Source organism: Lissotriton helveticus, chromosome 5_1 (genome assembly GCF_964261635.1).
Source record: "Lissotriton helveticus chromosome 5_1, aLisHel1.1, whole genome shotgun sequence".
NCBI lineage: Eukaryota > Metazoa > Chordata > Amphibia > Caudata > Salamandridae > Lissotriton > Lissotriton helveticus.
In genome coordinates this window covers 824842145-824860537 of record NC_136065.1, presented here as the reverse complement: position 1 = coordinate 824860537, position 18393 = coordinate 824842145, and the positions used below count along the sequence as shown (strand labels likewise).

General features: G+C 39.7%; 1 protein-coding gene across 2 annotated transcripts in view; it reads left to right on the top strand.

Annotated features, from left to right (window-relative positions):
* The window catches only part of WAPL (WAPL cohesin release factor), a 1132828-nt gene that overhangs the window by 579035 nt on the left and 535400 nt on the right, over positions 1-18393 (top strand). For both annotated transcript variants that reach the window (XM_078643290.1, XM_078643291.1), the window contains exon 10: positions 9892-10003. In XM_078643290.1, coding sequence (XP_078499416.1) covers positions 9892-10003 — 112 coding nt within the window. The remainder of the gene's footprint in view (positions 1-9891; positions 10004-18393) is intronic.

The window sequence follows — 18393 nt, the reverse complement described above, 5'->3', positions numbered from 1 at the left end:
CTGTGGGAGGAGCGGGTCCTCATGGTAGACCACAAGGCCATAATGACCAATAACGTTGTTTTATATTTGAGGTATATAGATGACCTTTTTATGATCTGGAAGGGGTCCATGGAGGATGCTACTGATTTTGTTAGTCAATTGAATGTTAATAACTTCAGTTTACGTCCGAGATCGACAAAGAGAGGATTTTCTTTTTGGATGTAGAGGTTTACGTTAATGAAATGAATTTGGAGACCAGGTTGCACAGAAAAGAAACTTCTGGGAATACGCTGTTACATGCCAGTAGCCAGCACCCTCGACATCTCATACGTAGCATCCCTTATGGAGAGATGCTGCGTATGAGACGTATTTGCAGTACTGATGAGGAGTGTGATAAAACCCAAAGAGATAGTAAGATCCGCTTTCTAGATAGGTTACAGCACGGATCTACTAGACATAGCCATTGAGCGTACATGCAATATTCCAAGATCAGTGACGTTAGAGGGTAAAAACATGGTTAAGGTTGTACAGGCAGACTCGGTACAATCGAGGGCTATGGTGACTTACAGCACCCAGCATGCTGAGATCTGAAAAATATTCAGCAGAAACTGGAATTTAGTCAAAAGGGATCCAGTAATAGGCAGTCTGGTCTCCAACAAACCTGAACTCACTTTTCGAAAGTCTACTTCGATGGCAAATGCATTAGTGAGCAACAATTTGGACAAACAACTATCAGGGACCTGGATGGACCTGAGTAAGGGCTTTAAGAAGTGTCCATCTTGTAAAGCTTGCAGACAGGGTGTCAACAAAACTCATTATTCCACTCCCTTTCACGAGAAGCCCATTGCTATCAGACATAGACTTACGTGCAAAACAGAGTATATGGTATATGTGTTACAATGTCCATGTGGGCTTTGTTATGTGGGCAGCACTCGGCTGCCCGCCCACAAACGAATTTTACAGCATTTACGAGCCATTTCAGGGAAGGATCAAACATACCCTGTAGCACGCCACTTTGAGTCGACACATAATAGCAACCCGGATGGGTTGCAATATTATCTGGTCGACACAATCCCGCCCCTGAAGAGGGGAGGAAACAGGGATGCGAAGCTACGTCTATTGGAAACACAATATATCCTGGAGTTCAATAGTAAAAACCCAGGGGGCCTGAATGCTAGTGAGGACATGTACACTTGTTTATAATTATATCTCCTGAACAGTAGCAACATGATATTCTATTCGTACATTTTACCTATTCTTGAAATATGAATTGAATCACCTGGGATCAGGTGTTACCAAATTAGAATGGGAAATGGGGTGGTTGTTTCACACTTGATTTTAAAATCACATGTACACTCTATTCACGTCAGGTTGTTCTCCCCAGTACTTATAGAAGAGATATAGGAAAATATTTCATGTTATATAAGTTTCCACTTTGACAAAAAATTTAGTATAATTTCTAGTCTGTGATGATTAACCAGATACACAGGAAACAATGAACTTGGTATGGAAATTGGGATTGCGAGGTAGGATATGACACATTACATGGTTTTCCACTCCTCCCAATATCCCTATGTTGCTTTTGCACGATTCTAGATAAATCAATGTAAATATATAGTTGTATGAAATATGGGATTTAGCCTTGTAAATATAACTTATAAAATTGATTTTATTGTGTAAAAATAGCTTTTTAGCACTTTTTAGCAATTTTTAAGCATTTTTTGTAGTGTATACTTGTACATATTTTTCATTTATGTTAAAGAGAGAGATGTTTACATTGCTATGGGCACTATGCCCTGAATTTGCTGCTTACTGCCATGATATTTCAGGCAGTATTTTGTCCATGTTCATTGACTGTTAACAATTCACAGCTGAATTTGTAGTGGTTTTTACTATTTATACCCTCTTCTATCTCATTGACAAACTATGTGACCAAGCCTCTTCGTGAGGCGAAACGCATCATGACAGATTGCTGGCGAATATTTAGCACGAAATAAAGCACTAAAGAAAATAAGCACTTAGCTATGGTTTCGCTCTGGCGTTATTTTTCCATTGTTACATGGGAGTTTGTTGGATGGCGTCCTTTTCGACATATATATATGTGTGTATATACATGTATGTGTGTATATATGTGTGTATATATATGTATGTATGTATATACATGTTTGTGTATATATATGTATGTATATACATGTTTGTGTATATATATGTATGTATATACATGTATGTGTATATATATGTATGTATATACATGTATGTGTATATACATGTATGTGTATATACATGTATGTGTATATGTATGTATATATGTATGTATATACATGTATGTGTGTATGTATGTGTATATACATGTATGTGTATATATATGTATGTATATATGTATGTATATACATGTATGTGTGTATATATGTATGTGTATACATGTATGTGTATACATGTATGTGTATATACATGTATGTGTATATACATGTATGTGTATATACATGTATGTGTATATACATGTATGTGTATATACATGTATGTGTATATACATGTATGTGTATATATATATGTATGTATATACATGTATGTGTGTATATATATATGTATGTATATACATGTATGTGTATATATATATATATGTATGTATATACATGTGTGTGTATGTATATACATGTGTATGTATATACATGTACAGCCTCTCACAAGAAGGTAGGATTCAACGCTTTAATATGGTTGCAGGTACAACGCTCAAATAAGAACAGGAACACCCAGAGATTCGTCAAAGTCCATGTGCCCTACGCGTTTCGTGCGACTCCCGCACTTCCTCATGGGCTGGTTTCGGCATAACTGCAAATAGTGATCCCAGCTGCATATGTACTCGTGACGCTCTCCCAAGTGGGCGGAGACAGCGTGCTGCCTTCTGGTCTCAGTAGTGCTGGGTAGTCAATTCACTCGAGTAATTTTGCAATTGGCCAAAATGTTTTGAAACCCAAGTGGGTTGGTGAAAATGTCCTTAACTGAGGGCTGCTCAGTGAATGCAAACAGCGTGCCTTCTTGTTCCATGTATCACGGCGTAGGTTGACGCTGTACTGGACCGCTGATGCGGCGGAGCTGTTACCGCGGCCTGGACAAGCCGCTAACAATTTACACGCAAGATGCCCACAAGTGGAACAGCCTCTCACAAGAAGGTAGGATTCAACGCTTTAATATGGTTGCAGGTACAACGCTCAAATAAGAACAGGAACACCCAGAGATTCGTCAAAGTCCATGTGCCCTACGCGTTTCGTGCGACTCCCGCACTTCCTCATGGGCTGGTTTCGGCATAACTGCAAATAGTGATCCCAGCTGCATATGTACTCGTGACGCTCTCCCAAGTGGGCGGAGACAGCGTGCTGCCTTCTGGTCTCAGTAGTGCTGGGTAGTCAATTCACTCGAGTAATTTTGCAATTGGCCAAAATGTTTTGAAACCCAAGTGGGTTGGTGAAAATGTCCTTAACTGAGGGCTGCTCAGTGAATGCAAACAGCGTGCCTTCTTGTTCCATGTATCACGGCGTAGGTTGATGCTGTGACTGGACCGCTGATGCGGCGGAGCTGTTACCGCGGCCTGGACAAGCCGCTAACAATTTACACGCAAGATGCCCACAAGTGGAACAGCCTCTCACAAGAAGGTAGGATTCAACGCTTTAATATGGTTGCAGGTACAACGCTCAAATAAGAACAGGAACACCCAGAGATTCGTCAAAGTCCATGTGCCCTACGCGTTTCGTGCGACTCCCGCACTTCCTCATGGGCTGGTTTCGGCATAACTGCAAATAGTGATCCCAGCTGCATATGTACTCGTGACGCTCTCCCAAGTGGGCGGAGACAGCGTGCTGCCTTCTGGTCTCAGTAGTGCTGGGTAGTCAATTCACTCGAGTAATTTTGCAATTGGCCAAAATGTTTTGAAACCCAAGTGGGTTGGTGAAAATGTCCTTAACTGAGGGCTGCTCAGTGAATGCAAACAGCGTGCCTTCTTGTTCCATGTATCACGGCGTAGGTTGACGCTGTGACTGGACCGCTGATGCGGCGGAGCTGTTACCGCGGCCTGGACAAGCCGCTAACAATTTACACGCAAGATGCCCACAAGTGAACAGCCTCTCACAAGAAGGTAGGATTCAACGCTTTAATATGGTTGCAGGTACAACGCTCAAATAAGAACAGGAACACCCAGAGATTCGTCAAAGTCCATGTGCCCTACGCGTTTCGTGCGACTCCCGCACTTCCTCATGGGCTGGTTTCGGCATAACTGCAAATAGTGATCCCAGCTGCATATGTACTTGTGACGCTCTCCCAAGTGGGCGGAGACAGCGTGCTGCCTTCTGGTCTCAGTAGTGCTGGGTAGTCAATTCACTCGAGTAATTTTGCAATTGGCCAAAATGTTTTGAAACCCAAGTGGGTTGGTGAAAATGTCCTTAACTGAGGGCTGCTCAGTGAATGCAAACAGCATATGTATATATATATGTATGTGTATATATATGTATGTGTATATATGTATGTGTATATACATGTATGTGTATACATGTATGTGTATATATATGTATGTATATGCATGTATATACATGTATGTATATGCATGTATGTGTATATATGTATGTGTGTATATATATGTATGTATATACATGTATGTGTGTATATATATATGTATGTATATACATGTATGTGTATATATATATGTATGTATATACATGTATGTGTATATATATGTATGTATATACATGTATGTGTATATATATGTATGTATATACATGTATATATATGTGTGTATATATATATATATGTATGTATATACATGTATGTATATATATATATATATATATATGTATGTATATACATGTATGTATATGTATGTATGTATATATATGTATGTATATATATGTATGTATATATATGTATGTATATATATGTATGTATATATATGTATGTATATATATGTATGTATATATATGTATGTATATATATGTATGTATATATATGTATGTATATATATGTATGTATATATATGTATGTATATATATGTATGTATATATATGTATGTATATATATGTATGTATATATATGTATGTATATATATGTATGTGTATATATGTATGTGTATATATGTATGTGTATATATGTATGTGTGTATATGTATGTGTGTATATATATGTATGTGTATATATGTATGTATGTATGTGTGTGTATGTATGTATGTGTATACATGTATGTGTATACATGTATGTGTATACATGTATGTGTATACATGTATGTGTATACATGTATGTGTATACATGTATGTGTATACATGTATGTGTATACATACATGTGTATACATGTATGTGTATACATACATGTATGTGTATATATGTATGTATGTATATATATGTATGTATATACATGTATGTGTATATATATATGTATGTATGTGTATATATATATGTATGTATATACATGTATGTGTATATATATATGTATGTATATACATGTATGTGTATATATATATGTGTATGTATATACATGTATGTGTATATATATATGTGTATGTATATACATGTATGTGTATATATATATGTGTATGTATATACATGTATGTGTATATATATATGTATGTATATACATGTATGTATGTATATATATATGTATGTATATACATGTATGTATGTATATATATATGTATGTATATACATGTATGTATGTATATATATATATGTATGTATATACATGTATGTATGTATATACGTGTGTGTATATACATGTATGTATATATGTATGTGTGTTGGACACTGCCTCGTGGCGTGGTCCGACCCCGTCCGCATGGAGGGCCCAGGACGACATCGGCCCTCCATTTACCTACTATCGACCCCCCTGACACGCACATTCACGAACCATCGGCGCGAGCAGCCTCCCCGGCCACCTACAGCTCTCCCCCTCCCTGGTACCCCGGCAGAACCTGCTCGCCTACGCTGCCAGCCTGGCACCCTGACCAGGCCACCCTTTCCGGCCCGACTCCATCTTGGGACCCTCACGCCCCGAACACATGGCCGCAGCCATCCTGGGCCCGGCCCCAGCGAAGCCCAGACATTGAGGCACCAGGATCCTCCTAGGTGGTAAAGTGGCCACTCGACCAGATCCCGGAGGAGGAGAGTCTCGATGGGCCTTCCACCGCCCCCGGACGCCTGGTATCGATCGCTCTCCCGGCTCCCTGGGTGCTGGCTCCGCCCCCCTGCTGGGTGTCTGGACACCTTCATCCCGGCCCCTCTGACCCCCAGGCGCGAGGGTCCGGACATCAAAGCCCTCCAGTCCTATATCTGGGCCAGCCCGGATCAAGACGGCCGTTGTATCTGGAGTCGAAGCCCTGCTGACCTCGACGCGGCTGATCCTGATCCGAACTCTTGCACCTGGAACTACCTTTGAGGCCCTGCTGCGCTGTCGCGGCCTGACCAAGCTGAACCACCTTCGAGGCCCTGCTGACGCTGTCACGGCCTGACCGAGCGGAACCACCTTCGAGGCCCTGCTGACGCTGTCGCGGCCTGACCAAGCTGAACCACCTTCGAGGCCCTGCTGACGCTGTCGCGGCCTGACCAAGCTGAACCACCTTCGAGGCCCTGCTGACGCTGTCGCGGCCTGACCAAGCTGAACCACCTTCGAGGCCCTGCTGACGCTGTCGCGGCCTGACCAAGCTAAACTATCTCCGAGGCCCTGCTGACGCTGTCGCGGCCTGAATCCTTGAACTATACACGCACCAGTGGGTGCCAAGACTGTCCCGCTACCCCCTTTCCCCGAGACCACGACATTACGGATCCCTCGATCCTTGCTGCTACCCTGCCAAGAACTTGCTTTGATTACTTATATAAAGCTTCGTGTGAATATCCTTCCTGTGCGGTGTCTATCTGTAAATAGTGTGATTGCTCTGCTGGTACGATTGTAGGAGCGGAGCCTCGCCAAGGAGGCCTCCCTACGGCGCTCGGCCTATTCCCCAGAGAGAGGTGGGACTCGGGGCGGACAGTCAGACACCGTCTGTCTCCCCTGGAGTTGCCTTTCCAAAAATGTGTGTATATATATATGTATGTATGTGTGTGTATGTATGTGTGTATGTATGTATATACATGTATGTATGTGTATATATGTATGTATATACATGTATGTATGTGTATATATGTATGTATATACATGTATGTATGTGTATATATGTATGTATATACATGTATGTATGTGTATATATGTATGCATATACATGTATGTATGTGTATATATGTATGCATATACATGTATGTATGTGTATATATGTATGCATATACATGTATGTATGTGTATATATATGCATATATGTATGTGTATATATGTATGCATATACATGTATGTATGTGTATACATGTATGTATGTATGTGTATATATGTATGCATATACATGTATGTATGTATGTGTATATATGTATGTATATGTATGTATGTATGTGTATATATGTATGTATATGTATGTATGTGTATATATGTATGTATGTGTATATATGTATGTATATACATGTATGTATGTGTATATATGTATGTGTATACATGTATGTATGTGTATATATGTATGTATATACATGTATGTATGTGTATATATGTATGTATATACATGTATGTATGTGTATATATGTATGTATATACATGTATGTGTATGTATGTATGTACATGTATGTATGTGTATATATGTATGTATGTACATGTATGTATGTGTATATATGTATGTATGTACATGTATGTATGTGTATATATGTATGTATGTATGTGTATATATGTATGTATGTATGTATGTGTATATATGTATGTACATGTATGTATGTGTATGTATGTATGTACATGTATGTATGTACATGTATGTATGTGTATATATGTATGTACATGTATGTATGTGTATATATGTATGTACATGTATGTATGTGTATATATGTATGTATGTACATGTATGTATGTACATGTATGTATGTGTATATATGTATGTACATGTATGTATGTGTATATATATGTATGTACATGCATGTATGTGTATATATGTATGTATGTACATGCATGTATGTGTATATATGTATGTATGTACATGCATGTATGGGTATATATGTATGTATGTGTATATATGTATATACATGCATGTATGTGTATATATGTATGTATGTACATGCATGTATGTGTATATATGTATGTATGTGTATATATGTATGTATGTGTATATATGTATGTATGTGTATATATATGTATGTACATGCATGTATGTGTATATATATGTATGTACATGCATGTATGTGTATATATATGTATGTACATGCATGTATGTGTATATATATGTATGTACATGCATGTATGTGTATATATATGTATGTACATGCATGTATGTGTATATATGTATGTACATGCATGTATGTGTATATATATGTATGTACATGCATGTATGTGTATATATGTATGTATGTGTATATATGTATGTATGTGTATATATGTATGTGTATACATGTATATGTGTATATATGTATGTATATACATGTATATGTGTATATATGTATGTGTATATATGTATGTATATACACATGTATGTATGTGTATATATGTATGTATATACACATGTATGTATGTGTATATATGTATGTATATACACATGTATGTATGTGTATATATGTATGTATATACACATGTATGTATGTGTATATATGTATGTATATACACATGTATGTATGTGTATATATGTATGTATATACACATGTATGTATGTGTATATATGTATGTATATACACATGTATGTATGTGTATATATGTATGTATATACACATGTATGTATGTGTATATATGTATGTATATACACATGTATGTATGTGTATATATGTATGTATATACATGTATGTATGTGTATATATGTATGTATATACATGTATGTATGTGTATATATGTATGTATATACATGTATGTATGTGTATATATGTATGTATATACATGTATGTATGTGTATATATGTATGTATATACATGTATGTATGTGTATATATGTATGTATATACATGTATGTATGTGTATATATGTATGTATATACATGTATGTATGTGTATATATGTATGTGTATATATGTGTATATATGTATGTATGTGTATATATGTATATGTATGTATGTATGTGTATGTGTGTGTGTGTGTGTGTATATATATTTTCTATATGCTCCGGGGTACCGCAAATGGGCGGGGAATATTCATAGATTATGACTTTGATGAGTATACCCCTGGATGAGAACTAGAATTACAGGTAAGTAACTAATCCTTCTCACCTCTTGTGGGAAAATAAGGAGGGTAATGGGTCCTTATGTAGACCTCATGCAGTCCTGTTAAGTTCAGTTTTAACCAACTGCTCGAAAGAGGCAACACTAACTGCTCCTTATAACCATAACAAAAGTATGATTTGATGAAATCATCAAGCATTGAAAAATAAATGGACTTTTGTGTTGTGTGACATAAAAGAGAACATTTTCTAGAATCAAAGTTTATTAGGGGAACTGCTGTTTTAACTCTTCAGCAACCTCTATACATTCCTGCTGATAGAGTGTTATTAATCTTGAACACAAAAGGCAAGTATCCTACAGAAGCACTCCATCCAAACTATTATCAGATTGAATTCCAAAGTATTCCTTTAATTTCATGAATGTTAAATTGTTCCTCAAAAGAATTGCAACTACAGTCTTCCATAATCAGGGCTTATAGCACTTCACAACCTGCCAGTCTTCTTTTTCAGCATTCTATTGTTTGGACTTAGCGTTTTGTAATTTCTTCAGATCCCTTTAAGAAAATGGTAGAGTTGTTCTAAAGGTCCGTGGTGATAAAGAACTGCATGCCTCTGATTTTTGCAATTAAAATGATTCATGCCATAATGTGAATATGTATGTTTTTTTCTCCCCCAGACGGGGCATTTGGCAATGGAGACACTACTTTCACTAACCTCCAAACGAGCAGGTGACTGGTTTAAAGAAGAACTGAGGCTATTGGGTGGCCTTGACCATATTGTAGATAAGGGTAAGTTTCATCTACTCAGATTTGTTTCATAGAATTATATACTGCATTTTTGTCACCATGAACCCAGGCTTGCAATTACACCTTTTAGTTATCCTTTTTTAACTATATTGTATTCTGATGCAATAGCACATAAGCCAGACACAAAATAATTTTTTCTAAATAAAGAAATTGACCCTTTTTTGGGGTCTGTATAATGAGCAATTGATGCAACACTTCTTTCATGCATAATCACACTGCATAAATATCAGACTTATGCCTTTTTATGTTGGATGAGTCTATCCTCCAGTTCCTCACTTTGGTATTCATTCCAGGAACCAAGATGGCTATGGAAACTCTTGCAATAGCTTCTTGGTGCTGATGGATAGTGCCATTGGCCTTCTCAGTGCTTGTACCTGCCTACCGACATGTCATGTGCATAATGGCACACCCCTGTACATGGGCGTTTGTTAATTTTCCCTTTCCTGAAGTCACAAATTCTGTGCTCTGCTCCAACCGATTTCAGTTTTAAAAAAAGCAACTTATGCACACCCTCCGCTTGTCCTATAACCTACAAATAATTTAAGTTTAAGAGATTAATGTTCGCCTCAAAAATTGCAAATCTATTCATTCAACATTTTCGCCACTTGAAGTCAGATGCTCCATATTTAAGATCAGCAGAGAGAAACAGTCCACCGTAAGCGGTTTCTTCACATTGATTTCTTTTTATTCCATTGTAGTTGTTACATCAGTAAATGATTGCCACATTAACATCTTTTTAGTCCTTTGTAGTTGTTACATCCATAAATGATTGCCAAATGTTTTCCAACACGTGTTTCGTCTCGACTTTATCAAGGCTGTAACACAAAGTTATAAAAGACTCTTGTAAAAACAATTCAATCTGGTGTCCCCAATAATTTCTAACAACCTACACCACATTTTCAATATCAATACATTTAACTATCATAATATTATTAAAACATTTCTAGTCTTCAACACATTTAGTAATCAACAAAATTGGACACTTGTTACACTGCTCGACTTTCAGTTCAGTGCAAATAAGGAAACCCTCAGAGAAGTCAATGTCTGCTTGGAAATTGCGGTGTATTTGTTTCATCCGCCCCACATTGACATTCACGCAGTTATCATAGGGTTATTCCTGTTAGTGTGTACTGCTAGCCTCATCCAGAGGCACCTCCAGTCTCGAGTGCAGTGTCCAGAGACAAAAGGACTTTCCCAAAAGAAGCTGGTTAAAAAAATGAAAAAGAGTGCCCGGAAAAATTTTATTATTGGGCAAACTTACATTATTTAAAAGGTTGTGAATACTCAATGGTAGGCCGAGTTACTGGGCCATATGGTATTACTGGGTTGGAGTTGTCGACATGTTTCAGCTCTATTTGGCCAGGCGGTCTGTAGAGCTTTCGTCAGGACTTAGAAAAAGATAGGGACAAACAATATTTACATACACATATAATACTACTCACACGGATTGTGCGGTAATCCCAAACTCATTGCATTGATATGAGTGTTGTGTTCTTCACGATCTATGGAAGAATGTACATGTCAAGCTATTTTTAGCTAAAAGCAGTGATTCATAAAAATGGGTAAGTGCAGTGATATAACTAGTAGTTTCATTAATACTAGTGTTAATCATGAAGGATTTTTCATGAGGGCGAGCGTAAAGGTTCAGGTAATAATTTTAATTACACTGGGAATTGCTCGTGAGGGGAGGAAAAAAGGGGGGGGTTTTAGCTATGAATGCATATTTAATTAGGGGTGCAAGCGCTTAATGATCCCGTCGTTCGATTTTTTCTTTTCAAAATTATGTCGCTGTTGGCCAAAGGTGCTCTCTCAGCCTTGCAATGAATGCCATGTTATATGCTGTTCATTCAAACACTGGGGTGCTCTTTCAATTATTCAGTAAATACGCTAGCTCTGAGATCTAGTTGCTGTTATTGAGACTCATCAGAGTAAGGTAGGGCTGGCGTCAGGTCTAATCCTGACGTTTGTTATCAAAAAAGCTGCTATACGCCCTTGCATTTTAGACGGCAAGTAACTAGATTGAAACACAAGCCGGCTATTACGGCGTAGTGGAGTTCTTACCTGTCGTGATTACGAACTCTGCTTCCTGCGGGGGTACCTTCAGATTCTGCAGAGCTAAAGCAGAACAGGGACCACGATCAGGGAAGGAGAAAACATACGGCTTACCCAAAAGAAGGAGTCGGGAAAAACCTCCGCCATTACCCGCGTGGAGTCTTCACTCCTGCCTTGTGCTGACTCTGCCCCCGGAGTACTGGAATCAAGATTGTAGTTCCTTTTTAAAGGTGGGTTGGGCGCCTCAGAATTAAAGGCACTCTGGCAGCGTCATGCTGACTCTGCAAATAGAGCGCGGAAGTCGGGATTGTAGTTTCTTTTTAAAGGCGATTGGGCATCTCGGAATTAAAGGCACGTTAGTAGAGTCAGTTATTTGCATGGCATATACAAGCCTCAGGGATTTTCGGGCAGTCACTAATTATCATTATAATAACCACATTAGATGGTTAGGGCACTCAAGTACTAATGTAGGTCGTTAGTTGCATTAATTGAGTAGCGCTAGTTGTAGGGGCATTTAGGAAATGTAAGGGGTCAATTGATCATATCTCGTTGATCGGAGTGTTGATAGTTTACTTGGCAAAGTGGTGCCAAGCTATGTTATCATTTAAACCAGTGTCAAAGGTACGCAAGCGGTCCACCCATCTTTGCTCCTTTTCATACAAGATCTTTTCAGCATTGCCAGATTTGTTGGTCAGCATTTCAATGACTGTCCATTGCATTTCCTCATGTGTGTGGTTCTTTTCCAGGTAATGGGCGCACAGCTTGGTGGTGTTCTTTTTCAGCCTGATGTTGCTCTTGTGCTCTCCTATCCTGAGTTTAACTTTGCGGCAGGTCATCCCGATATATCTTTTTTGACACGGGCACTGAATCATGTAAATAACATGAGATGAATTACAGTTTGTGAACTGTTTCTGGGTCCATACAAAATCATTTTTCAGTTGCAGACTTTTTGTGGCTGTTGTTTTGCAGACTACGCACGTTCCACACGGGAAGTGTCCTGAAAGGGGAGTCATATTAACACTGTTGGTTATAGGTGCTGGAACTGTAGACCTGGGGCGGGTATGTACAAGGGTGTCCTTGAGATTTTTGGTCCTTCTATTAGCAAACCTTGGTCTGGGCCAATCGAACTGTCCAGTATTCACTATATGCCAGTTCTTCTTGATTAGCTTCTGGATTGCGTATGTTGCTGGATTATAAGTGGTCACACACGTCGTTAGATCTTTTACTGGTTCTTTTGAATATGTTTGCAAGAGGCACTCACGAGGTTGATTGTCAGCCCTCTTTTTGCATTTTTTGATGACTCTTTCAGTGTAGTCCCTCATTTGCAGTTTTTTGCTCAGGTCTGCTGCTTGTATTTGGTAATCACAATTTTTGCTGCAATTTCTTTTGAGGCGGAGGAATTGACTAAAAGGTAAATTGTCTCTTAGGGGCTTGGGGTGATGACTCTTGTGGGACAGCAAGCTATTTTTCGCCGTTGGTTTCGTAAAAGTTTTGGTCTGCAGGATACTCAGAAACATGGCAGTACAATACACCAAGACACTTTATATTGGAGTGCTGCAAACTGGCTCTTAAAGAGAATTTCTTCAGGTACAACGACCAACTATACCTCCAATCCCATGGTACCTCCATGGGCAGCGCCTTCGCGCCTTCGGTGGCAGGACTCTGTCAGCCATTTCGAAACAGAGCTGGTTTTCAATGAAACCAACATGTTCTCTTCCAGTATAATATACTGGAAGAGATACATCGATGACATTTTCCTAATTTTCCTAATTTGGAACACCAATCGAGATCTGGCAGAATTTATGTCATGGCTCAATACCCTGGACCCATGGTTGAAATTTACATATACTTCCAGCAATAACCACCTTGATTTTCTGGATTTAACAATATTCAATGACAACAGTATCCTGCAGACCAAAACTTTTACGAAACCAACGGCGAAAAATAGCTTGCTGTCCCACAAGAGTCATCACCCCAAGCCCCTAAGAGACAATTTGCCTTTTAGTCAATTCCTCCGCCTCAAAAGAAATTGCAGCAAAAATTGTGATTACCAAATACAAGCAGCAGACCTGAGCAAAAAACTGCAAATGAGGGACTACACTGAAAGAGTCATCAAAAAATGCAAAAAGAGGGCTGACAATCAACCTCGTGAGTGCCTCTTGCAAACATATTCAAAAGAACCAGTAAAAGATCTAACGACGTGTGTGACCACTTATAATCCAGCAACATACGCAATCCAGAAGCTAATCAAGAAGAACTGGCATATAGTGAATACTGGACAGTTCGATTGGCCCAGACCAAGGTTTGCTAATAGAAGGACCAAAAATCTCAAGGACACCCTTGTACATACCCGCCCCAGGTCTACAGTTCCAGCACCTATAACCAACAGTGTTAATATGACTCCCCTTTCAGGACACTTCCCGTGTGGAACGTGCGTAGTCTGCAAGACAACAGCCACAAAAAGTCTGCAACTGAAAAATGATTTTGTATGGACCCAGAAACAGTTCACAAACTGTAATTCATCTCATGTTATTTACATGATTCAGTGCCCGTGTCAAAAAAGATATATCGGGATGACCTGCCGCAAAGTTAAACTCAGGATAGGAGAGCACAAGAGCAACATCAGGCTGAAAAAGAACACCACCAAGCTGTGCGCCCATTACCTGGAAAAGAACCACACACATGAGGAAATGCAATGGACAGTCATTGAAATGCTGACCAACAAATCTGGCAATGCTGAAAAGATCTTGTATGAAAAGGAGCAAAGATGGGTGGACCGCTTGCGTACCTTTGAAACTGGTTTAAATGATAACATAGCTTGGCACCACTTTGCCAAGTAAACTATCAACACTCCGATCAGTGAGATATGATCAATTGACCCCTTACATTTCCTAAATGCCCCTACAACTAGCGCTACTCAATTAATGCAACTAACGACCTACATTAGTACTTGAGTGCCCTAACCATCTAATGTGGTTATTATAATGATAATTAGTGACTGCCCGAAAATCCCTGAGGCTTGTATATGCCATGCAAATAACTGACTCTACTAACGTGCCTTTAATTCCGAGATGCCCAATCGCCTTTAAAAAGAAACTACAATCCCGACTTCCGCGCTCTTTGCAGAGTCAGCATGACGCTGCCAGAGTGCCTTTAATTCTGAGGCGCCCAACCCACCTTTAAAAAGGAACTACAATCTTGATTCCAGTACTCCGGGGGCAGAGTCAGCACAAGGCAGGAGTGAAGACTCCACGCGGGTAATGGCGGAGGTTTTTCCCGACTCCTTCTTTTGGGTAAGCCGTATGTTTTCTCCTTCCCTGATCGTGGTCCCTGTTCTGCTTTAGCTCTGCAGAATCTGAAGGTACCCCCGCAGGAAGCAGAGTTCGTAATCACGACAGGTAAGGACTCCACTACGCCGTAATAGCCGGCTTGTGTTTCAATCTAGTTACTTGCCGTCTAAAATGCAAGGGCGTATAGCAGCTTTTTTGATAACAAACGTCAGGATTAGACCTGACGCCAGCCCTACCTTACTCTGATGAGTCTCAATAACAGCAACTAGATCTCAGAGCTAGCGTATTTACTGAATAATTGAAAGAGCACCCCAGTGTTTGAATGAACAGCATATAACATGGCATTCATTGCGAGGCTGAGAGAGCACCTTTGGCCAACAGCGACATAATTTTGAAAAGAAAAAATCGAACGACGGGATCATTAAGCGCTTGCACCCCTAATTAAATATGCATTCATAGCTAAAAACCCCCCCCCTTTTTTCCTCCCCTCACGAGCAATTCCCAGTGTAATTAAAATTATTACCTGAACCTTTACGCTCGCCCTCATGAAAAATCCTTCATGATTAACACTAGTATTAATGAAACTACTAGTTATATCACTGCACTTACCCATTTTTATGAATCACTGCTTTTAGCTAAAAATAGCTTGACATGTACATTCTTCCATAGATCGTGAAGAACACAACACTCATATCAATGCAATGAGTTTGGGATTACCGCACAATCCGTGTGAGTAGTATTATATGTGTATGTAAATATTGTTTGTCCCTATCTTTTTGTAAGTCCTGACGAAAGCTCTACAGACCGCCTTGCCAAATAGAGCTGAAACATGTCGACAACTCCAACCCAGTAATACCACATGGCCCAGTAACTCGGCCTACCATTGAGTATTCACAACCTTTTAAATAATGTAAGTTTGCCCAATAATAAAATTTTTCCGGGCACTCTTTTTCATTTTTTAACCAGCTTCTTTTGGGAAAGTCCTTTTGTCTCTGGACACTGCACTCGAGACTGGAGGTGCCTCTGGATGAGGCTAGCAGTACACATTAACAGGAATAACCCTATGATAACTGCGTGAATGTCAATGTGGGGCGGATGAAACAAATACACCGCAATTTCCAAGCAGACATTGACTTCTCTGAGGGTTTCCTTATTTGCACTGAACTGAAAGTCGAGCAGTGTAACAAGTGTCCAATTTTGTTGATTACTAATTGATTATTTTGGGGAAAGAAACGGACACTCTAAATCCTCATCCCTCCCAGTTGATTAATTGCATAGTCTTCAACACAGTCAATCTAATGCTGTGTGAATCCTAGAATGAGACCAACATCTCTCCTCTGTATCCCACCTGCTGGTATCCACCAGCACCATCATTATCCAAATTTGAGTCACATTCATACAACATTTTATAAGGATGGCTCTAGTCTATAACTTTAAATGATAGTAGAAAGATCCAAAAAGCCCAAAGAAAGAACTAGAGCATCTTGTTATAAAAAAGAAAAAGTAATCCAGTGTTTGTAAAGTGAACACCCGAAGTACGCGTGAACCTCAAAAGCAACAACCAGCTCTAAAACCTGACACCTACCGATTGATAAATCGCTCCTTGTCATATTCATCCTCTAGCACCAGAAATCCCAGTACTTCTGGTGGAAAGTGATATACAGCTGTGGAAAAGGGGAAAACTAATTAGACAGCTATCCCTTTTTAAAGCACTGTTCCCGGTTGCAATCAGACTAAATGCAGCGAGCCCATCCTCATTACTAGAAACATAAAATCCTTGAGCACAGATGTATTAGACATCATGAAAGATGCAAGCTTTTAAATATAATGGTCAAAACGGCCCAGTTTTCACAGGCCTGACAAATTCTTTAACAAACTTTAATAATGTCCAGGTGTCGCGCCCCACAAAGCTGACAAATCCCAAGCAGTGCCGTGCATGCCTAAAGTTGTTGTCAGTGACTGACCCTCACTATTTCTGTCTGTTGTGCTTCAGGACCAGAAATGCCAGTAAATCATGCAACAGATATTCTTTGAGTCTGAAGTTCAATTGAGAAGGCAAGGGCCAAACCTGATCACTTAACACAGGTAGTGCAATAGGTCTCCATTTTGTTAGTCCTAGCTAAGAGGTGTATGGCACAGTCAAAAGACGAGTCCACGGACAAGTCCAGGAAGAAATGCAAAAAGCGCACTGGTAGCTTCTCTGTGTCCATGTGCGGAGGAATCCAGGAGAAGACCTAGTTGACACTCACATTGTGATTCAGGCTTTGTTATTTAATTATTACCATGTGCCGAATTTGCAGCAGGCGCATCCACAGTTCACTGGGCCGTCATCCATTCTGCAGAGACTGCAGAATTCAAATAGGTCTTGCTGAATATTTTTAGGTTTACGGTGGCCCCTGCTGGTGTGACTTCCAGCCCCATGGTTCATTTTGGGCTTTCTCTAGAGGGTCTTTCCTCTGAACCAACTGGCCCCAGATAGTCAGCCCAGCAGTGCCAAGCAGCACCTCAGCTCTTATGTTATAGATCCCTGGGGCTCCATCGGTAACAGCGGCATTCAAGGTTGCACCGGCTATAATTTATTCAGACTTCAGCCTCTGATCTCGAACCTCCTTCAGCCAGGGGCTGTCCTTTATTTATAAACACCATGTTCGAGGCATGTGAGCCAGCCATCTGGTGTTGGGTCTGGATGTTTGCACTTTTTTTTGTTCAAAGAAGTCTTTTCCAGTCATGAGGTAGGCGACTCCTCCTTTCGGTAATAGTGCGCATGGACATCAGCTCCATTGTTAGGTTTTTTTCCGCCATCGGGTTTGGATGCGAATTGCTGCGCTCTGGACCGGCACCGTTTTCCGGGTTCACTTCAATGCGCAATCCACTACTCTAAGCGGTATTGTTTTCGATCACGTTTACCATTCTCAGTGTATCGTTTCCACGATTGGAAAACTCGTGGAGCACCGTTGGGCCTACCGGTGCCCGAGTCGCTAGCAGTCGATGGAACGGACTCTATTCAAGCTCTGTCCCGGGTGTTTCGCC